Here is a 17227-nt window from a genome sequence, read left to right as displayed (position 1 = left end):
GGTTCTGTCTCGGGTCAAGATACACCCACCCACCAAGTTTGAGGAACGTGCGACTCATAGTCTCTGAGAAAATGGGCGGAAAGCAAACTTTAACCAAAACTTTAACCAAATTTGTCACATACACACACACCCCCACCCCCACATCTGCACGCCTGCACGGAAAAGTGATTATATAGTCTCCTGCCTTATCAGGCGAGACAAAAAACCTAACATCAAGCACAGTCATTCTAATGTTAGTAGAATTGTGCATGGTGTATACTCAGTAAATGTAACTATGTGCCAAGTATAAAACCCGGGGGTACTCAAGTTTGATTTTGGTAGGGACGTTCCGCTGAGAATTTGAAAGTGGACCCATAAATATACCAATTTTCCAAGAAATTTGGACCCATTGATATACCAAAACTCACAATTTTCTGCCAAATTGAACCCAAATTGTCTTACTTTTTACAAATTTTCCCAAAATGTTTTAGAAAATTTCGAAATTTTGGCTAAATTGAGGCAAAATTGGGTTATTTTTCGAAAAAATTGAAAAAATTTTGAAAAAGGACCCATTCATATACACCAAACTTGGCTTAGAAAAAGGGGTCATTGATTTACCAAAAGGTCGAAAATGCTACCCATATCAGCGGCACGTCCCCGTACGCTCATTTGTACTGAGTACCCCCCTGGGGTATAAAAGGACTATGTGCCAAGTATAAAAAGGATGTGCCAAGTATAAGAGTTTTTAAATGTCTGATCTGCATCAATTTTCATTGAACCATATCAATCTGAACAAGAATCAGATTTTCAAGACTTACAAGAATAAGCGAGATAATAACTGCCACCACCCAAGAGATCAGGATTAGTGTTACTTTTAGGGTTAGAATTAAGATTATGATAAGGGGTTGGCAACTACTTCTGAAATTGATGCAGATCTTTTGTTCACAAGTTAGTTACCAAAATGCATCTTACAAATTATTGCACAACTCCTATAACCTTCAAACTAGAGTGGACATCAGACATTTTATTTTGTATTTTTATTGTATAAAAGTACAGAAAACGTTGTACTTACAATGCAGTGGCGAACACAAATGAGGCAGGAGAATATAACCACCTCCCTCAAATATACAAACTCAGCCTGTTGGGCTATTCCAATTAAAATCCACACACCCCCTATGGAAGACATGTCCTTTATCTCCTACACAGGGGCCCGGCCCCCCAACTCAACACAAAAGTTGACAACCATGAAAGTTACCAAATTGCGCGGAAAAGTGGTAATTTTTTACCAGTAGCAAGGACTGCGAAATTGGCAAAATATGGGGTATTTGATTTGCACTGTCCATGAAATTTGACTGTGGAATCAGCAGAATAGGGGTATTTAATTTGCACTGTCTGCGACATTTGGATAAAAGGGGTACTTTAGAAAATTTCATGTCAATATTTAGTGTCATTGATAAGGGGTGTTTGAAATTCTCATCATTGAAAAGGGGTGTTTGAAATTCTAGTAATTGAAAACCACAAAAAAGGGGTTGTTTTTGGCCAAATTTTGTCCTCGATTTTGCATGAAAAAGGGGTAAATTTGATGAAAAATCATTGCAAAGGGGGCCTTTGGAAGATTTGGTAACTCTCATGGTTGTCAACTTTTGTGTTGAGTTGGGGGCTGGGCACAGGGGTGTAGACCCATTTGGGTGACCCCATTTGAAATTCATACTCCCTGTGTGGAAGGTCATGTCGCCCATATGTATGTAAGGGGTTTACAGATTTAAACCGGAATACCCTATTATAGCCTCCCTGCCCCCACTAAAAAGACCTCCTACATTGGCCACTGCAAAAAGGTCTTAATAAATGTGAATTTTTTAAAACTTGCCATTTTAATTTGGAAAGGCCTTCAGTTTTGTTGCTACATTAAAATTTAAAGTCAGAACTTTCATATTTGTGTTTTTCAAGATATACTCACAATATGTGAAAATGATGTGAAACTAGCTAAATTTAAATAGTCTATATTTTAATTTGTATAAAGCAGCAATTTTTATTCTGCATTGAAAAGTTATTGGTATTCATAGGACACTGGCAAGAGCTGCTCAGCTGCAATGCAGTTGGCAGTTTTTGCTGTTTTCCACAAAATAAAACTTGTTTTCATTAACACAATGAAAAAGGCTTACTGTATCACCAGTTGAGTAGTCGGTCTATAGCCATTATAATATTTTGCAGATTTCCTTATACAAATTAAGCATACTGCAGCCATCCAGCATGTACCTTTGCACAAGTTCCTATGCACACGTTGCGCGCATATGGTTAACGCTTAAAAGGGACCTTGCAATATATATTATATTATTAGGATAAATAACTTTTCAGCTGATCGGTTTTCACAGTCATTTATATACCAAGAGGTATAGTGCAACAAGGTGCCATCTGCAATATTACAATAGAGCCTTCTGGCACCAACTCCTCTTTACACCCAGTCTATAAATTGGCATATCTTCAGTACAGGACAAAGAGAGACAGCTCTTTGTGTTTTAGGTGTTTTTACATGTTGTTTTTAACCGTAATATTCCCTAATAGTGAACTGAAAATTGGTCTTCGGCAACCCCATTGATGAAAACTAGTTGTCTTAGTCAGGACTTACTTAGGTAATGAAAAATTGAAAGCATTCAACCTAGTAAAAACACTTGCAAATACCAGATTTTAAAAGATGTGCCCGAATGGCCGATTAGCTATTTCAGATCAAGGAATCCTCGATTGCATTACAGGTACATTTTGTAGCATTCTTAAATCAACAGCTGTTTCTCATTTATTATGAATTTCTTTCACAGAAAAATGTTTAATTACCACGCAAACTAATTTATGTGCAATGATATTATTGTAGTATCTTGTTGAATTTTAAATAAGTAACTGATGAACATGTTGAAAGGAGCACTCTGTTTGTCAAAGTGAGAGGATGGAACAGCCTTATTTAGTCACCTTTGGACCTTACATACCTCAGATAGCGATGTTTTCACAGATTTTTTGTGAGACCTGAGAGCGCATCAGACATACCAAATTGCATGTTGAATTAGCGTAAATACACATTGAATATGATTCCCGGGATATGATTAAAAATTGATATTTTTGAAATTTAACAGTCCTCAAAGTAAATTGTATAAATCTTAGTGTAGTGTAGTTGGTATGAAAAGGCATCCATCATATGAAAATTTTCTCCTTGCATATTGCATATAAAGATTTTCCCCCCAAAAAAGTAGGTCAGAATTTTATGCTCATCCCAGATAAATATTATTAGACTTCAAGGACTATTAAAAATAAAAATATTGAATTTCAATAATTTGCCATAAAATTATATCGTAAATTTATTTGATATCAGGACATTCCTTGTATTCAGAATGCAATGCGATATGTCTCTTCACTCAAATGTGCTCTCAGGTCCCATAAATAAAATTCTGTGCAAACATTGCTATCTGATTCTTAAAGCTAGACTTTATTTGCAATGTACCTTTTCCTATTTGTAATTTTGTTGACACTGTGCAGTTCTTGAAATAAAACATACAAAGATTACAAATGATTTTATTATTGCAATTATAGTTTTATTACAACTTGTTTGTGAAAACAGATCATCTGTCTTTCACACTAATCACATTAGCCTGTTCAAATGGTCAAGCAAATTAAGGCTATGTCATACAAGCAATCACAGCGTGCGATTCAAAAATCGCTAGTCAAATACTAGTAGCATTTTCACAATTACTATCAGCGTTAACTCACCGCAAGCGAAGTAGCGACAAAGTCAACTGGTTGCGATTTAATGCTACTGCATGCTAGTGACTTATTGATCAGATATCGGCAATAGTGTTTCTGATAAGCAATGGAAGTTACATCACAAAAAGCACTATGCTCCTTGTGATTGCCCAGTATGATATGTCCTTAAGTGTCCCTTAAGGGGTGGGGTATGAACGTTTGGACAGTATTTATTTTGGGACATTAGAGCACATCAGACATATCGAATTGCATTCTGAATACGAAGAATGTCATTTTGATATCAAATAATTTTGATTTTTTGAAATTCCCAATTTAGTACACATTTTATGGCAAATCATTAAAAATTGATATTTTTGATATTTAACAGTACTTGAAGTAAACTTTATAAATCTGATTATTTATACTTAAAGTGTATGTAGGTGGGATGAAAAGCCGACGATCAATTGAAAATTTTGACCTTTTCATTATTGAAGATATGGATTTTTTTTCCCAAAACACCAAAAAAAAAATAGGTCTTTTGGGAAAAAATTCCATATCTTCAATATGAAAGGTCAAAATTTTCAATTGACCGTCGGATTTTCCTCCCTGCTACATACACTTTAAGAATATATCATTAGATTTATATAATTTACTTCGAGGACTGTTATATATCAAAAATTTGAAAAATATCAAATTTTTATATTTTGTCATAAAATTTGTATTATATTGTGATTTTCAAAAATGAAAATTATTTGATATCAGAAAGACATGCTTCAGATTCAGAATGCAATTCGATAGGTCTGAGGTGCTCTCATGTCCCACAAAAATACTGTCGAAACGCAATAAACGCTCATTTTAGATCCCTTAAGTTGTTTATGAAAACAGTTCATGTACCGATATTATAATCACATTGGCCTGTTCAGAGCTATCACATCACATTACACTAGGCTTAATGGTCTAGCAAAATGGATTGCTGCAGTGATTTTGCGATAAGAGCCAATTAAAGCATTTTATATTGTATTATTTTCAGCAACATGATATAGCCATTTTGTATAGCCATGGGATTTTAGGTATATTGATAGCATATTCAATTGGCAAAAATTTTATATGAACAATTTTTATTTTGTCAAATAAAAAATGTCTCATTTTACTTGACAATGCCACATGGTATTGTTTTCACGGACATCAAAGGTTTGCTGTATGTATAATCAAGTGCCAGAGATAAACTAGTTTGCATCAGGCATGAGAATTTACAGGTTTAAACCTGAATTCAGGCTTTTTTGTTGTCCAAATTTCAGCCCAATTTCATGCACTTTTTCAGGCTTTTTAAACACTTCAGGTTTTGTCATGGAAGTTTTAAGCTTACTCACACAATATGGCATGAAAATGTTTGCATTTTTGTACATTTTTCATTGAAAAATTGTATGGGGTGTTTATTAGAGGGGGAGCTTTATTACAGACAATACGGTATGCCTCACATAACAATTCTGTGATAAAAAAAAGTCTGCATTTGTGTTATGTTAGTGGGTAACACTCTTTTAAGTCAAAAGATACACCCACCAGTTCCACTTGAGTGAGAGGGGTGTTAGGTTTCACCTTGTAGCTATTGTGTGTTGATGTCCTAACACCCCTCTCACTCAAGTGGAACTGGTGGATGGGTGTAGCAAGTATAAATATTGTCTTGTGGACTGCAATATCAAATGAATTACAATCTCAAAGTATTCTGAACAATGTTGGTCTATTTGCTCAAAAGTTTATATAATATTAGATAATTATGCAAATATTTACAACATATACAAATAAATATTCAGGCCTCAAAATAAGTGTGCCTCCACATCAAAATGAAGTTGAGAGGCATGTTGTGTACATAAAATTGAAATCCAGGGCCTCACACAATCAAGAGCATTTGGCCAGAGGGCCCATCTTATTTAGAAGCCTGTCAGTGTTTTATACCGACATTATTATAAGGAAGCCACTGTGATCTTGCAGTATGCTTATTTCAAATAAAAAGAGCATTATATATATTTAAATGTTCATGTTACTGTCTTATTATTGGATAACACAATCCATAATTCAGGTTTAACCCCATGAGAACTACCTGCTGATTGGCCAAAATGAATCAAAATGAATATTTTGAACCAATCAAGGAGGGTATTAATAAGATCGTCTGCAACTGCGACTTTGACAATATCTAGTTTATAGCCTAGTCATAACTGGCAATTGAAAGGCACATTTCAAATTATCAACCAATCAGAAATGCTGTTAGACGACCAGTAGTGTCCAGGGGGTTAATATCTGAATATCACTTTACTTAGAAAAAAATGCATAAGGAACAACATTATCCAGCATGTGATAGACTGTATTGAGGGTTTTTTGATAGAGAGTATATGTGACACAATCTGGTCCATGGAGGTCAAATGCGGCAAATTTGAAACTGAGATAAAGGCAAAAATATGGAGTAAAAACAATAAAATACATAAGAAACTAGATATCACAAAACTTAATAACTTTAGAACCCAATATGCTACATATTTAGTGTTTTCAGTATTTGATAGCCTAATGTTTGTATAAGATCATAATTATGGCAACGCAATTTTCAACACTGCCTTCTATGGCCCCATGGAGCAGATCGTGTCAAATATTATAAGTTGGGATTATTGATTATTTCACATAAAAATGATGTTGCACCTTATTCCATGGAATTCTGTGAAATCTTGTTGGCCTTTATTACATTGCCGATTCAAATATTAGAATTTGCATTTGACAGGTACAGGTATCATAGTCCACTACCTGACAAATGCATTGGTTTGCCTAGTACAAATTACCCTAAGGTCACAACAGCCATTAGAACAGAGTAACCCCATATATCCAATATCCAAATACTGAGAAGTAACAAGTATTGGGCTATTCCATTTAAAATCTACACTACCCCTGTGGAAGATTTTGGAAATATCTTCCACAGGGGGAGAATGTTTTTCAAATGTAATTCATCAGGGCTAATCATTTTGAAACCCATACTCCCTCTGTATTATGGCTTAACATATATCTTCCACAACTGGAGTGAGTACCGTATTCGTTCCAATAAGCGCCCATGCCCCAATAAGCGCCCACCCAGGGTATTTTCAATTTGCTAAAGGGTACCATTAATGTTGAAATGACGGATAGACGTTGATACAGTGAAATAGCTGGGGGATTAGAAGTCCTGTGTAAACATGCAATATATTTCCTGCATCAGAAAAGCTACTGGAACGTCTCAGGACCCTTTTATAACGTATGTAAATTTGTCTGTAATAATCGCCTGTTAGGAAAAAATTGGGTAAACCATGTAAAAAATAAGCGCCCACCCATAATGACTTTGTTAAGCGCCCTGGGCGCTTATTGGAATGAATACGGTATTTCAAATGGAAGTTACCCAACTGTCTATTCTATTTGAAACTCATACTCCTCCTGGGGAAGATATTTCCAAAATCTTCCACAGGGGTAGTGTGGATTATAAATGGAATAGCTCAATATGCCTGTATGAGGATATGCCTCTGGTGTTGTAAAAACTGTACTCCTACAATTAGCATAATAAGGAAGTATAGTCTCGATCTTTTGAAAAGGGAATACAAATGCAGAGGAATGTTTAAACCTTTTTGTCACATCATACTACGAAGTTGCTAACAGAGTAGCAATTAAATGTTTTTCACATCTACATCTGATTGCTTTGCAAGAAAAGTAACTTATCATCATATCAATCAGTGGTGAGCATACCCAGTATTCAATTGTTACCATGTAGAACTCCTAACAACTTTTTAACTTTTAACAACTTAACAAGTCGTCCTGCAAGTTTAGCAACACAAAACAGTAGCATTTGCACACTTGGTCAACTTTGGTCAACTTATATATGGCAAAAACTATATTAATTTTATGTTACTGCGCACATCAACAAAGCCCCAACTTAAGCTTGTGTAAATTCAATTACGAAAGTGCTAGTAGCATAGGTTCTGCCCCAACTATGTGCGTACGATTCTATATCAATTCACAATGCGATGAGTCTTACCATTTATATGTCTAACAAAGTATACTGTTGACCTGTCTCTCAAATGCTGTGACTGCTGGTGTGATAGAGTCATTGGGCTATTCCAGTTGAAATCCACCCTCCCCCTGTGGAAGATTTTGGAAATATCTTCCACAGGGGGAGTGTGTTTTTCAAATGTAACTGGACAAGTTTAATCATTTTGAAACCCATACTCCCCCTGTATTATGGCTTTACCTAAATCTTCCACAACTGGAGTGAGTATTTCAAATGGAAGTAACCCAATTGTCTATTATATATATATATTCAAAACTCATACTCCCTTTGTGGAAGACTTTAGCTATGTCTTCCAGGAGTGTGTATTTTAAATAGACAAGCCCATTATGATTGGTATAGAATCTATTTCAATCAACTTGAAGTTGAGTCATGATGGTTACATTTGTAAGCACAAATTTCTTTACAATACAGTTTAAGGTTTGAGCGTGGCACCATTTATGATTCAAACATTTATGCTTTTCTTTCTCTCTGCTCCTAAAGTTTACTCATGATTTTTTAATTTTGCTAAGAGCTGTTGCACGTCGATCAGTGTTCTGAAACAATGCCCTGATCATTGATTTGACTTCTGTAGAGCTGAATGCCAATGCCAAAGGTCCCTGAAATATTAAACAAAGAGAAAAAGGTGGAAAATTACAAAAATGTTTCAAATGCTTTGGCTGACAAGGAAGAAAGTATACTTTTTTTAATGAAAATTAGCAATTTGTTGCATTATTAGACACATATAACCAGGACTGTGAAAAGGTGGAAAATTACATAAATGTTTCAAATGCTTTGGCTGACAAGGAAGAAAGTATACTTTTTTTTATATGAAAATAAGCAATTTGTTGCATTATTAGACACATACATATTACCAGGGCTGCTGTGACACTCTTATTCACTCCCTGAAAAATGAGTCTAGTCACTTCACCAGCAATTTGAATGACAGTTGTCCAGGTATTTAGGTACACAAGACATACCGACCACATGCGTGATGGCGCATTGAGTATGTGTGACCGACTTCATTTGCACGCGCTTATCATATAATATGTGAGCCATCACATCAAAAGGTACCTCTTGGGGGAAAAATTAAAATGATGAAAGCGATTATCTTAGCTTTAAAATGACACCATTTTTATGGGTATCGGATGTGACATTCTCGAAATATTATCAAAAAATCAAATAGAAACATGCCCAAACTTGAAAATCATGTTTTTGAGAAAAACCGGTTTTAAAATAAAGGTTTACATAAGAAATGAATTTACATGGGTAATTTATTCTTACATTTCTTGCAAATTTTATTAATATTCTGGGTATTTCATATTGATTTTCTTAAAATTTCTACTTCAATGTTTTTGTAGAAATTGAAAAATCGACATCGGACATGATTTTGAGTACATGTAAACTTCAACGGCCTGTATCTCAAACTGCCCAGTGCCGTGAAGTGGTCCCTTTTGATGTGATGGCTCACATATATTATTACTCCAGAATCCTTGCTAAAACTAGAAGACAAAATGTCCACTTTTTGATTAGTTACCTTTCCATCAGCCCATCTATCCACAATGTCCTGTAGGCTGGCCTCCAAGATGAAGAGTAATTCTTTGAAACTCATCCACGTCTCAACCTGTGTCTCCACTATACCACCACCAGTCTGTAAAAATTAAAATGCTAAATGTCGGCCATTCATCATAAATAAATAAAAGAAATGTAGATATTTATATAGCTGTCATTAGAATATGTCGGAACCACATTTGCAGCCTACAAATAGCGCAGGGTCCATCAGTACAATGACTGTGACTACCTCTAACAGCTTCCCATTGCACCTGGGTGGGGTAAATCATGCCTTTAATGGATCAAACAGTAATAAACAGGGAGTAATGTATATCTCCATCATCACTTCGCTTACACTGCAAATTCTCACACAATTGACACTAGCAGACTAGATGTTGCGAGTAATCAAGTTATTGTGTACAGGGGATGTGTTACACAATGCCGTATATGCTCCGTTGATTAATAACTTCATATTTCACAACCTAATTCAATTAGGGACAAAATCAAAACTCGACAGGCGGTTGACCGCTGGTTCTGTCTGAGTGCTATTGTTCTAAACAATGGTACCCAGGCGGAACCGGCATTCGGGTTTTGATTTCATCCCTTAGTCAATCAGGACCCTCACTTTCATAGATATACATACTCTAACAATTGCTGTATGTTAGCTAACCTGATACAAGTCCTCACAACATTTAGCTAGCTTGTAGTAAGTAGTATCCCCTAATAGCCATCCAGTACATAAAGGCAGAAGATACTCTGCAGATGCTACCTTGCACTGTAAATGTTGACAACCCTCCGGTAAAATTTGTGCTAGACAAATGCTCACAACCTAAAAGCGCGCAGAGATTTATAGTGTAGTGCGCTACACACATGCACAATGCCTAGACATTGATCCACAAGCCTCAGCACACTTTACACTCACAACCTACTCATCTTGTTTTCCTAAGCAGTAGGGCCAGCATCCTGTGGGCAGTTTGCTGCTCCTCTCACTCTCACACACAGAAGTCAGTTCTACCATTCCTACATCATTATACCAGTACTGGCAAGAACCATAGTGACTTACTTGTGAATCTGGTTTAGGTCTGACGATACTCGGCAGCTCTACTTGAAGTACACTGAGTAATGAGTACAAAGTATGGGCATCATCCTGACAAGAACCATATGTGTACATCCATATCAAAATGATGCACTTGTCGGCCGCTACATATGTCTCATTTCACACAACAGCCAGGAACAAACACCAGACCCATCCCAAGTGAAGGCCACCCCAAATCACATGGTTTAGGAATATGTTTTCTGTATTCCCAAATCAAGTGAATTTAGTATGATTTGAGGTGACCTCCACCCGAGAGGAGTCCGGTATCCATTCCCAGCTATCATGTAAAATGAGACACATGTAGCAGCCGACAAGTGCATCGTTTTGATATGGATGTACACATTACTTGGCAGCTCTACACTGAGTACACTGAGTAATGAGTACAAAGTATGGGCATCATCCTGACAAGAACCATATTGACTTACTTGTGAATCTGGTTTAGGTCTGACGATACTCGGCAGCTCTACACTGAGTACACTGAGTAATGAGTACAATGTATGGGCATCATGCTAACAAGAACCATATTGACTTACTTGTGAATCTGGTTTAGGTCTGACGATACTCGGCAGCTCTACACTGAGTACACTGAGTAATGAGTACAATGTATGGGCATCATGCTAACAAGAACCATATTGACTTACTTGTGAATCTGGTTTAGGTCTGGCGATACTTGGCAGCTCTACACTGAGTACACTGAGTAATGAGTACAATGTATGGGCATCATGCTAACAAGAACCATATTGACTTACTTGTGAATCTGGTTTAGGTCTGACGATACTTGGCAGCTCTACACTGAGTACACTGAGTAATGAGTACAATGTATGGGCATCATCGGCAGATATATCCTGATGGTAGATAAAAAAACAAAAGATAACATATTGATACATACATTTGAAAAATAAAGATTGTTTTTAGATCATCATGACAACTCCCACCAAACATCAGTCATAGACTTTAAGCATCATATTTCGAGGTGCGGAAAGACACCAAATTGGTGTCGTATGACCTTTGACATTCTTTTGTGGCGAGTGACATGGTCTTTCAATTCACGCCGAGTGTCCTTGACAGGCGTGACTATGCTTCAGTGGTCATGAAAGAATTCAAAAGATAACCTCTGCCCCAATAATCCCAAGCTATTGTCTGAAACTGCACCTCGGAAAATGTATGGTAAGAACTGTCCTCAAATGATAGTCATATAACGACCAAAAGATAAGTGACTGACTATCATTGAGGACTGAGTTCCGCAGTCTAATCAAACATCTGAACAAGTTAGTTGTTTTCACACACAGCTAGGTCAATCATTCATAAATTGGCTTAGACACTATTGCATACTTATTGATGTGATGATTTTGTCAAATATCTCCCCTAGAGATCACACCTTCCTTTGGTGCACTGTTTCCCATTGTAGAGAATGAACATATGGAAATGTTTTAGTGCAAAAGTCTCTTTAAATGCTGAACGATGTGCTCCAAGCTATGTGCATTATCAGTGCATGTGTGTTTACCATGTTTACATTTTACAGATCAATGATTCCAATGACAGGCTATTGTTATCGCATGGGCAATACCATTTTCTTGCACGGGTAAATCAATAGGCCTACATAAACAATGAGACCATAAAGCATTAATTTTCATGTTCAAAATACTTTTATCACTCTAACGGAAGCATATCAAAGGCATAAATTAGTTACTATTGACAGTAAGCCTACATTTGAATCTTATTATATTAAAACATGTTCAATTACAACAGTTGAATTTATTAATATTTTGCATGTGTTCCCTGTACTCATGAATGACGAGGTAGCGTCCAGTTCATTGGAGCATGCGCAGTCATTCCTATCCTACGGTCTTCGTGTGATCGGCTCATGTCACAACTATCGTGATTGGATGGGGCTTCACGTTTTCCTACCGTCCGTCGACATTTTTTTAACCAATCAGAAAAACTTTTACATAATATTTTTTGTGAATAAATTACGAAGAGAACATAAAAAACCCTGCCATCATCGGCCAATCCGTTCAGGAGTACTGGTTTCAGGAATATCACCCAGCCGGCGAAAGATGTGAAATTTCTGTGTAAGGATGCTGAATATGAGGCATTTTTGATACTAGAAAGATGGGCTTGTAATTTCTGTCCGCCTTGCGACAATAACCTACATTTATGACATTTATTACAGCTTAATTAGGAAATACTATAACCTATTAATTGCTGAACGGCCCGTGTTGGTATCTTTTTTGGACTTTTTTTTAGAAATTAAAATATGACCATCGCCCATTTTCCGGCTGAAATCAACAAAGTGATTTGCTGTAGTACGAGCCAGTGGACAATTCTTGAGAGCAAAAGAGACTACGTTTCCATATGTAAGTCACTAACACTAGTCTGCTGGTATGGTGATAATCACCGGTTATATATCGTGCTTTGGTACTTAATTACTTCCGATTCGCAAACCAAATATGTATTAGGCTATGATGGAATAATAAAGGAATATTCTTACCTCTAAAGCAGTAATCTTTTCCACTATGTGTATAAGTACTGTGTTAGCTAGTGTGGCCATAGCTTTTGTATATACATGGCTTGGTAACACAGTTCCCCAAACTCTCTGCAAATGCTTCAGCTGATGCACCGTCTGAAGAGAAAAAATGAAAAAGGAACAGTGCATTATTGTATGATTATCATCTACATAGATTAATATAACAAAATTCCAGAAGAGGAGATATACAACAACATGCTTGACATCAGCCTCTCTCTCTCTGCCTGACCCCTGGGTCTGACCATGCTTCCCAAAAAGGTTTGCATTCCTTGCTATTTAAAAAGAACTCCACACCTGTGACATTTTTTGTTCTGAATTTCCACAACTTTTGACCCTTCTCTGAATTCCAGGACCAAAGATGGTACCATGATTTTTACCAATTTCTTCAATTCCATTTTATGATTTCTGATATACACATGATTCTTGGACATCCAACTTTCAACAGAAGACTTTAGGAAGGTCTACGTACAAATAACTTGGACGCAAAATTTGAAATCACTTAACTGAATGTACATCCACATGCATTATACATCCATACATACAGACAAAATTTGGACTGATTACACTTTTTTGCATTGGCCGACCCCATTGCATAAAATCACGCCTATGTAAAGCGAATAAGTGATGCTACGCAGATTGATCGGCAAATGAGGTTTCCACCATAAACTGCCCCAAATCGGGCAATGTGAAAGATCTTTGCATAATGCCATAGTTTCACCATCAACTTTCATTGAAGCGACACTTGATAAACTAGCATGATCAATCTACATTAGATAGTTGAACTACAACGTACCTTTTTGATTGCTTTTTCTGTGACATTTTTGTTATTTTCCTCAGCAACACGGTCAAAAGTGGCAGCCTCTGAAAGACTCTCTATGAGCAGGCTCCTTTGAGTTCGCTGCAAATAAAAATGTAAAATATTTTCTTCACCAATGCTGCTTATTATTGTATTATTATGGAGGTCGAAATGGCAATTTCCATGCAAAACTATGTTATAATTCATAATACTACACTAAGCCAAAAAAGAAACTTATAATTTTTCACAAGGTCATATCTTAAAATCCTCTCCATAAAAATGAACAAAAATTGCACACAGGATTACTTCAATACTCTACTCTAAACACTGGTCAGTAACCAAACAGTTGTCCAACTGACACAACAGCAAAATGCACTGATATGCAACACCTTCCTGGACCACATTCACAGCGCAACAGATTTCTTTGGCTGGGTTCCAATTATTCGCCTGTACATGAATAAAAATTACACACAGGATTACTTCAATACTCTACTCTAAACACATGTCAGTAACCAAGCAGCTGTCCAACTGACACAACAGTAAAATGCACTGACACGGAACAGCTTCCGGGATAACATTCACAGGCGAATAATTGGAACCCAGCCAAGAAATCTGTTGCGCTGTGAATGTGGTCCAGGAAGGTGTTGCATGTCAGTACATTTTGCTGTTGTGTCAGTTGGACAACTGCATGGTTACTGACATGTGTTTAGAGTAGAGTATTGAGGCAATCTTGTGTGTAATTTTGGTTAATTTTGATAGACAGAATTTTAAGTTATGACCTTGTGAAAAATTATAAGTTTCTTTTTTGGCTTAGTGTATATACATCCAGGGGCTACAATGTATGTTTCACAGTCATTGTCACTAAATACTATCACACTTCTCATGTGATTTTTATTGACTCAATTCCACTGATAAGGATATTCAAACACAGGTACGAAAATTAGTTAAAATGAAAAAAAAACCCGGAAAATTATGAAAAATTGGAAAAAGCATGTGAAATAAAGCCAATTGGTCTAAATATAAATTAAACTGCAGAAATTTGGGCAACAAAAAAAAAAGATTAAACCCAAAAAGAAATATAAGGTATTAAGTTATTATCCTGTCAAAATAGGTATTGCACAATTTTGATGTTAATCCCCCTGTGCTTGATTGACTGTTTTTTCACTTTGTATTTCATGGGTAGCTCCCAGTATTTTCTAAACCTAAGGCGATGAAAAAAAAGCCCTGTTCTACAGACCGGCAGACCTTTCAAGCAGGGTTGGTCGGTCAGGCTTTTTTTTTGCAAATGACCCTAAAAATCATCACAAGTATTTTACAATTTTTGGGAAAAATTTATTTCCCAATTCTTGTCAAATCTGGGTTGGTCGGGCATGTAGCCCGTAGAAAAGAGTTTTCTTTTTTCATTGCCTAGGCAAGAATTCTAGTATATCCTGGTATAGTAAAAGGCCAAACCTGGACTATACTCACCATCTGTGCCAGGAAACATTCTGAAGCTAACTTCCTAAAAACTGGTATCAAATCAACAAACGAGGCAGCACCTTGGCTAAGAGGCGGTGGGAGTGATTGCCTGTACTGATGACCCAACGTCATCAGATAGTGGGCTATCAACATGCAATTGTTGTGATGAATTGCGGAAACCTGAGCAAGCTTTTCCTGTAAAAAGTAAAAATATAATCGTTTGTAATGGAAACAAAGAGAAGAACATGATTTTTGTTAATTAAAATGGATAAATTGGGCCAAGTTGGTGATAATAATTTACTAAAGGAAAATTGTTAATTTCATATTCATCATGGAACTCTTTTGGTACGCCAGCAACTTCAAGGGTAGCAATTGAGCAACACGGCACAGCTGTATCATTTTAAGGACTGACCAATCGTGTGCGTGCAATAACACTTGTTCGTATCCTACATTGTATACACCACATGAACGCGGTGGAAAAGTTCTATAATGAACACAAATTAATCAATTTTCCTATAGCACCATGCATGCATGCACTTTACACAGTATGGCCAGTGCAATATTTGAATTCTAAGAGGCAAAGAGTTTTTTTTTTTAAACAAAAAATCTTTAGTTTTCTTATAAGATGTCAAAAAAGTGTCCCAAGGCCTCCCCACATCAGGAATGGTACGTCAGGCCCTATCAACAAAAGTGTTAATGGACTATTCCATTTAAAATCCTCACACCCCCTGTAGAAGATTTTACTGCCATCTCCATTCCAGTTGAACCTTTAATTCGATCCACCTAAAAAATGTTGCTACTTCTATGTTGTAAACTGCTACTTCTATGTTGTAAACTGATGACATTTAGTTAAATCCAGTTTGATTTTGTACACATTTTGCCGGCCTCAAATGAGAAGATTTGGTTTGGAATTCCACTATTTTCTACATTTTTTTGGATGCCAAATGGCTCGATCTAAAAATATTTAAATGTTGAATTTTGTTGGAATTTTAAAATCTTCCTCAACTTGGTGTGCATTAGCCCCATAGTGCATCCCCATGAAACACAGGGATTTCATTTCATTTCATTTTATTTGCCAGATAAAAACAGCAGTATGGTGCATGGTGGACTATTGACAAAACTGGAAAATAAATCTTATATTTTGTTTGTAAAATAAATTACACGTCCGGCTTTCGGCTTTAAAACCATTAACAAAATCTGAATCTTGATGTTTATTATCATCCAGATGAGAAAATTATTGAATAGGCCTATTTATTATTTTGTATGGTAATTTGAAGCTCAAAATATCATTCATGGCCCTATAAATAGTTATGAAGCTCAAAATATCATGGCTCTATAGTAATGCTGGCCGGGCATGCTGGTTGTTCTTTCCCATGTTCCTCACAATATAAACAATTAATTTCTTCAGGTATTTATTCACAATCATTTTGTAAATGGTAGGCCTAACAAATATCATGTAGCTTGAAACATCATGGCACAGGGGCCTAGCATGCTAGCTAGGCCTAGCATTTGTTGTTCCTCACCATAGAAAGTCAGTCATCGTAGTGACGGAGGTGTGACGATGTGAGTAGGCTACCTCAGGCTAGGTAATTTAAACTTGGAACTGTTTTTTAAATTCATTTTTAGAGCATCATTCCATTCTATTTTTCTCGGATCATTCTGCAAGTTTCCGCATGCTCGGTAAACGGTCGCGCCGTGCAGAGACACTTGCATGCTCGCGCTCATGATGCCGGGCAGGCATGATGCTTGGTTGGTCCAGCAGTGCCAGACTTAAACAAAATGCTCAAGCCAGGCTAAAGAGCGTAGTAATCATGATGATATAAATTATAAGCATGCTGGCCAATATGGAAAAATATGGCCTACAGATTTGAAGATACAGTGCAAGGAAAACTCGAGCTCTATTTTTACTGTCAGCCACCGGTACGTACGGTATAATTGTCAGCCTCTGGTGGGTCAAGAGAAAATTCTGATTTTAAGGCAATAAAATTGTAATCACATTTATAAAACCTATAAAACCTACTTACCGGGTGTAAACCCTAATGG

General features: G+C 36.5%; 1 protein-coding gene across 1 annotated transcript in view; it reads right to left on the bottom strand.

Annotated features, from left to right (window-relative positions):
- Positions 1-7102: 7102 nt before the first annotated feature.
- The window catches only part of LOC140165109 (centromere/kinetochore protein zw10 homolog), a 128348-nt gene continuing 118223 nt past the window's right edge, over positions 7103-17227 (bottom strand). Inside the window, exons 16-21 of the mRNA XM_072188536.1 lie at positions 15194-15379; positions 13724-13828; positions 12895-13026; positions 11153-11248; positions 9294-9407; positions 7103-8376 (exon numbers count right to left, since the gene is read on the bottom strand). Of these exons, the coding sequence (XP_072044637.1) occupies positions 8266-8376; positions 9294-9407; positions 11153-11248; positions 12895-13026; positions 13724-13828; positions 15194-15379 (744 nt within the window). The 3' untranslated portion in view covers positions 7103-8265. The remainder of the gene's footprint in view (positions 8377-9293; positions 9408-11152; positions 11249-12894; positions 13027-13723; positions 13829-15193; positions 15380-17227) is intronic.

Source organism: Amphiura filiformis, chromosome 11 (genome assembly GCF_039555335.1).
Source record: "Amphiura filiformis chromosome 11, Afil_fr2py, whole genome shotgun sequence".
Classification (NCBI taxonomy): Eukaryota; Metazoa; Echinodermata; class Ophiuroidea; order Amphilepidida; family Amphiuridae; genus Amphiura; species Amphiura filiformis.
Note: the sequence above shows the minus strand (reverse complement) of the source record. Positions and strands in the feature narration are given on the sequence as shown.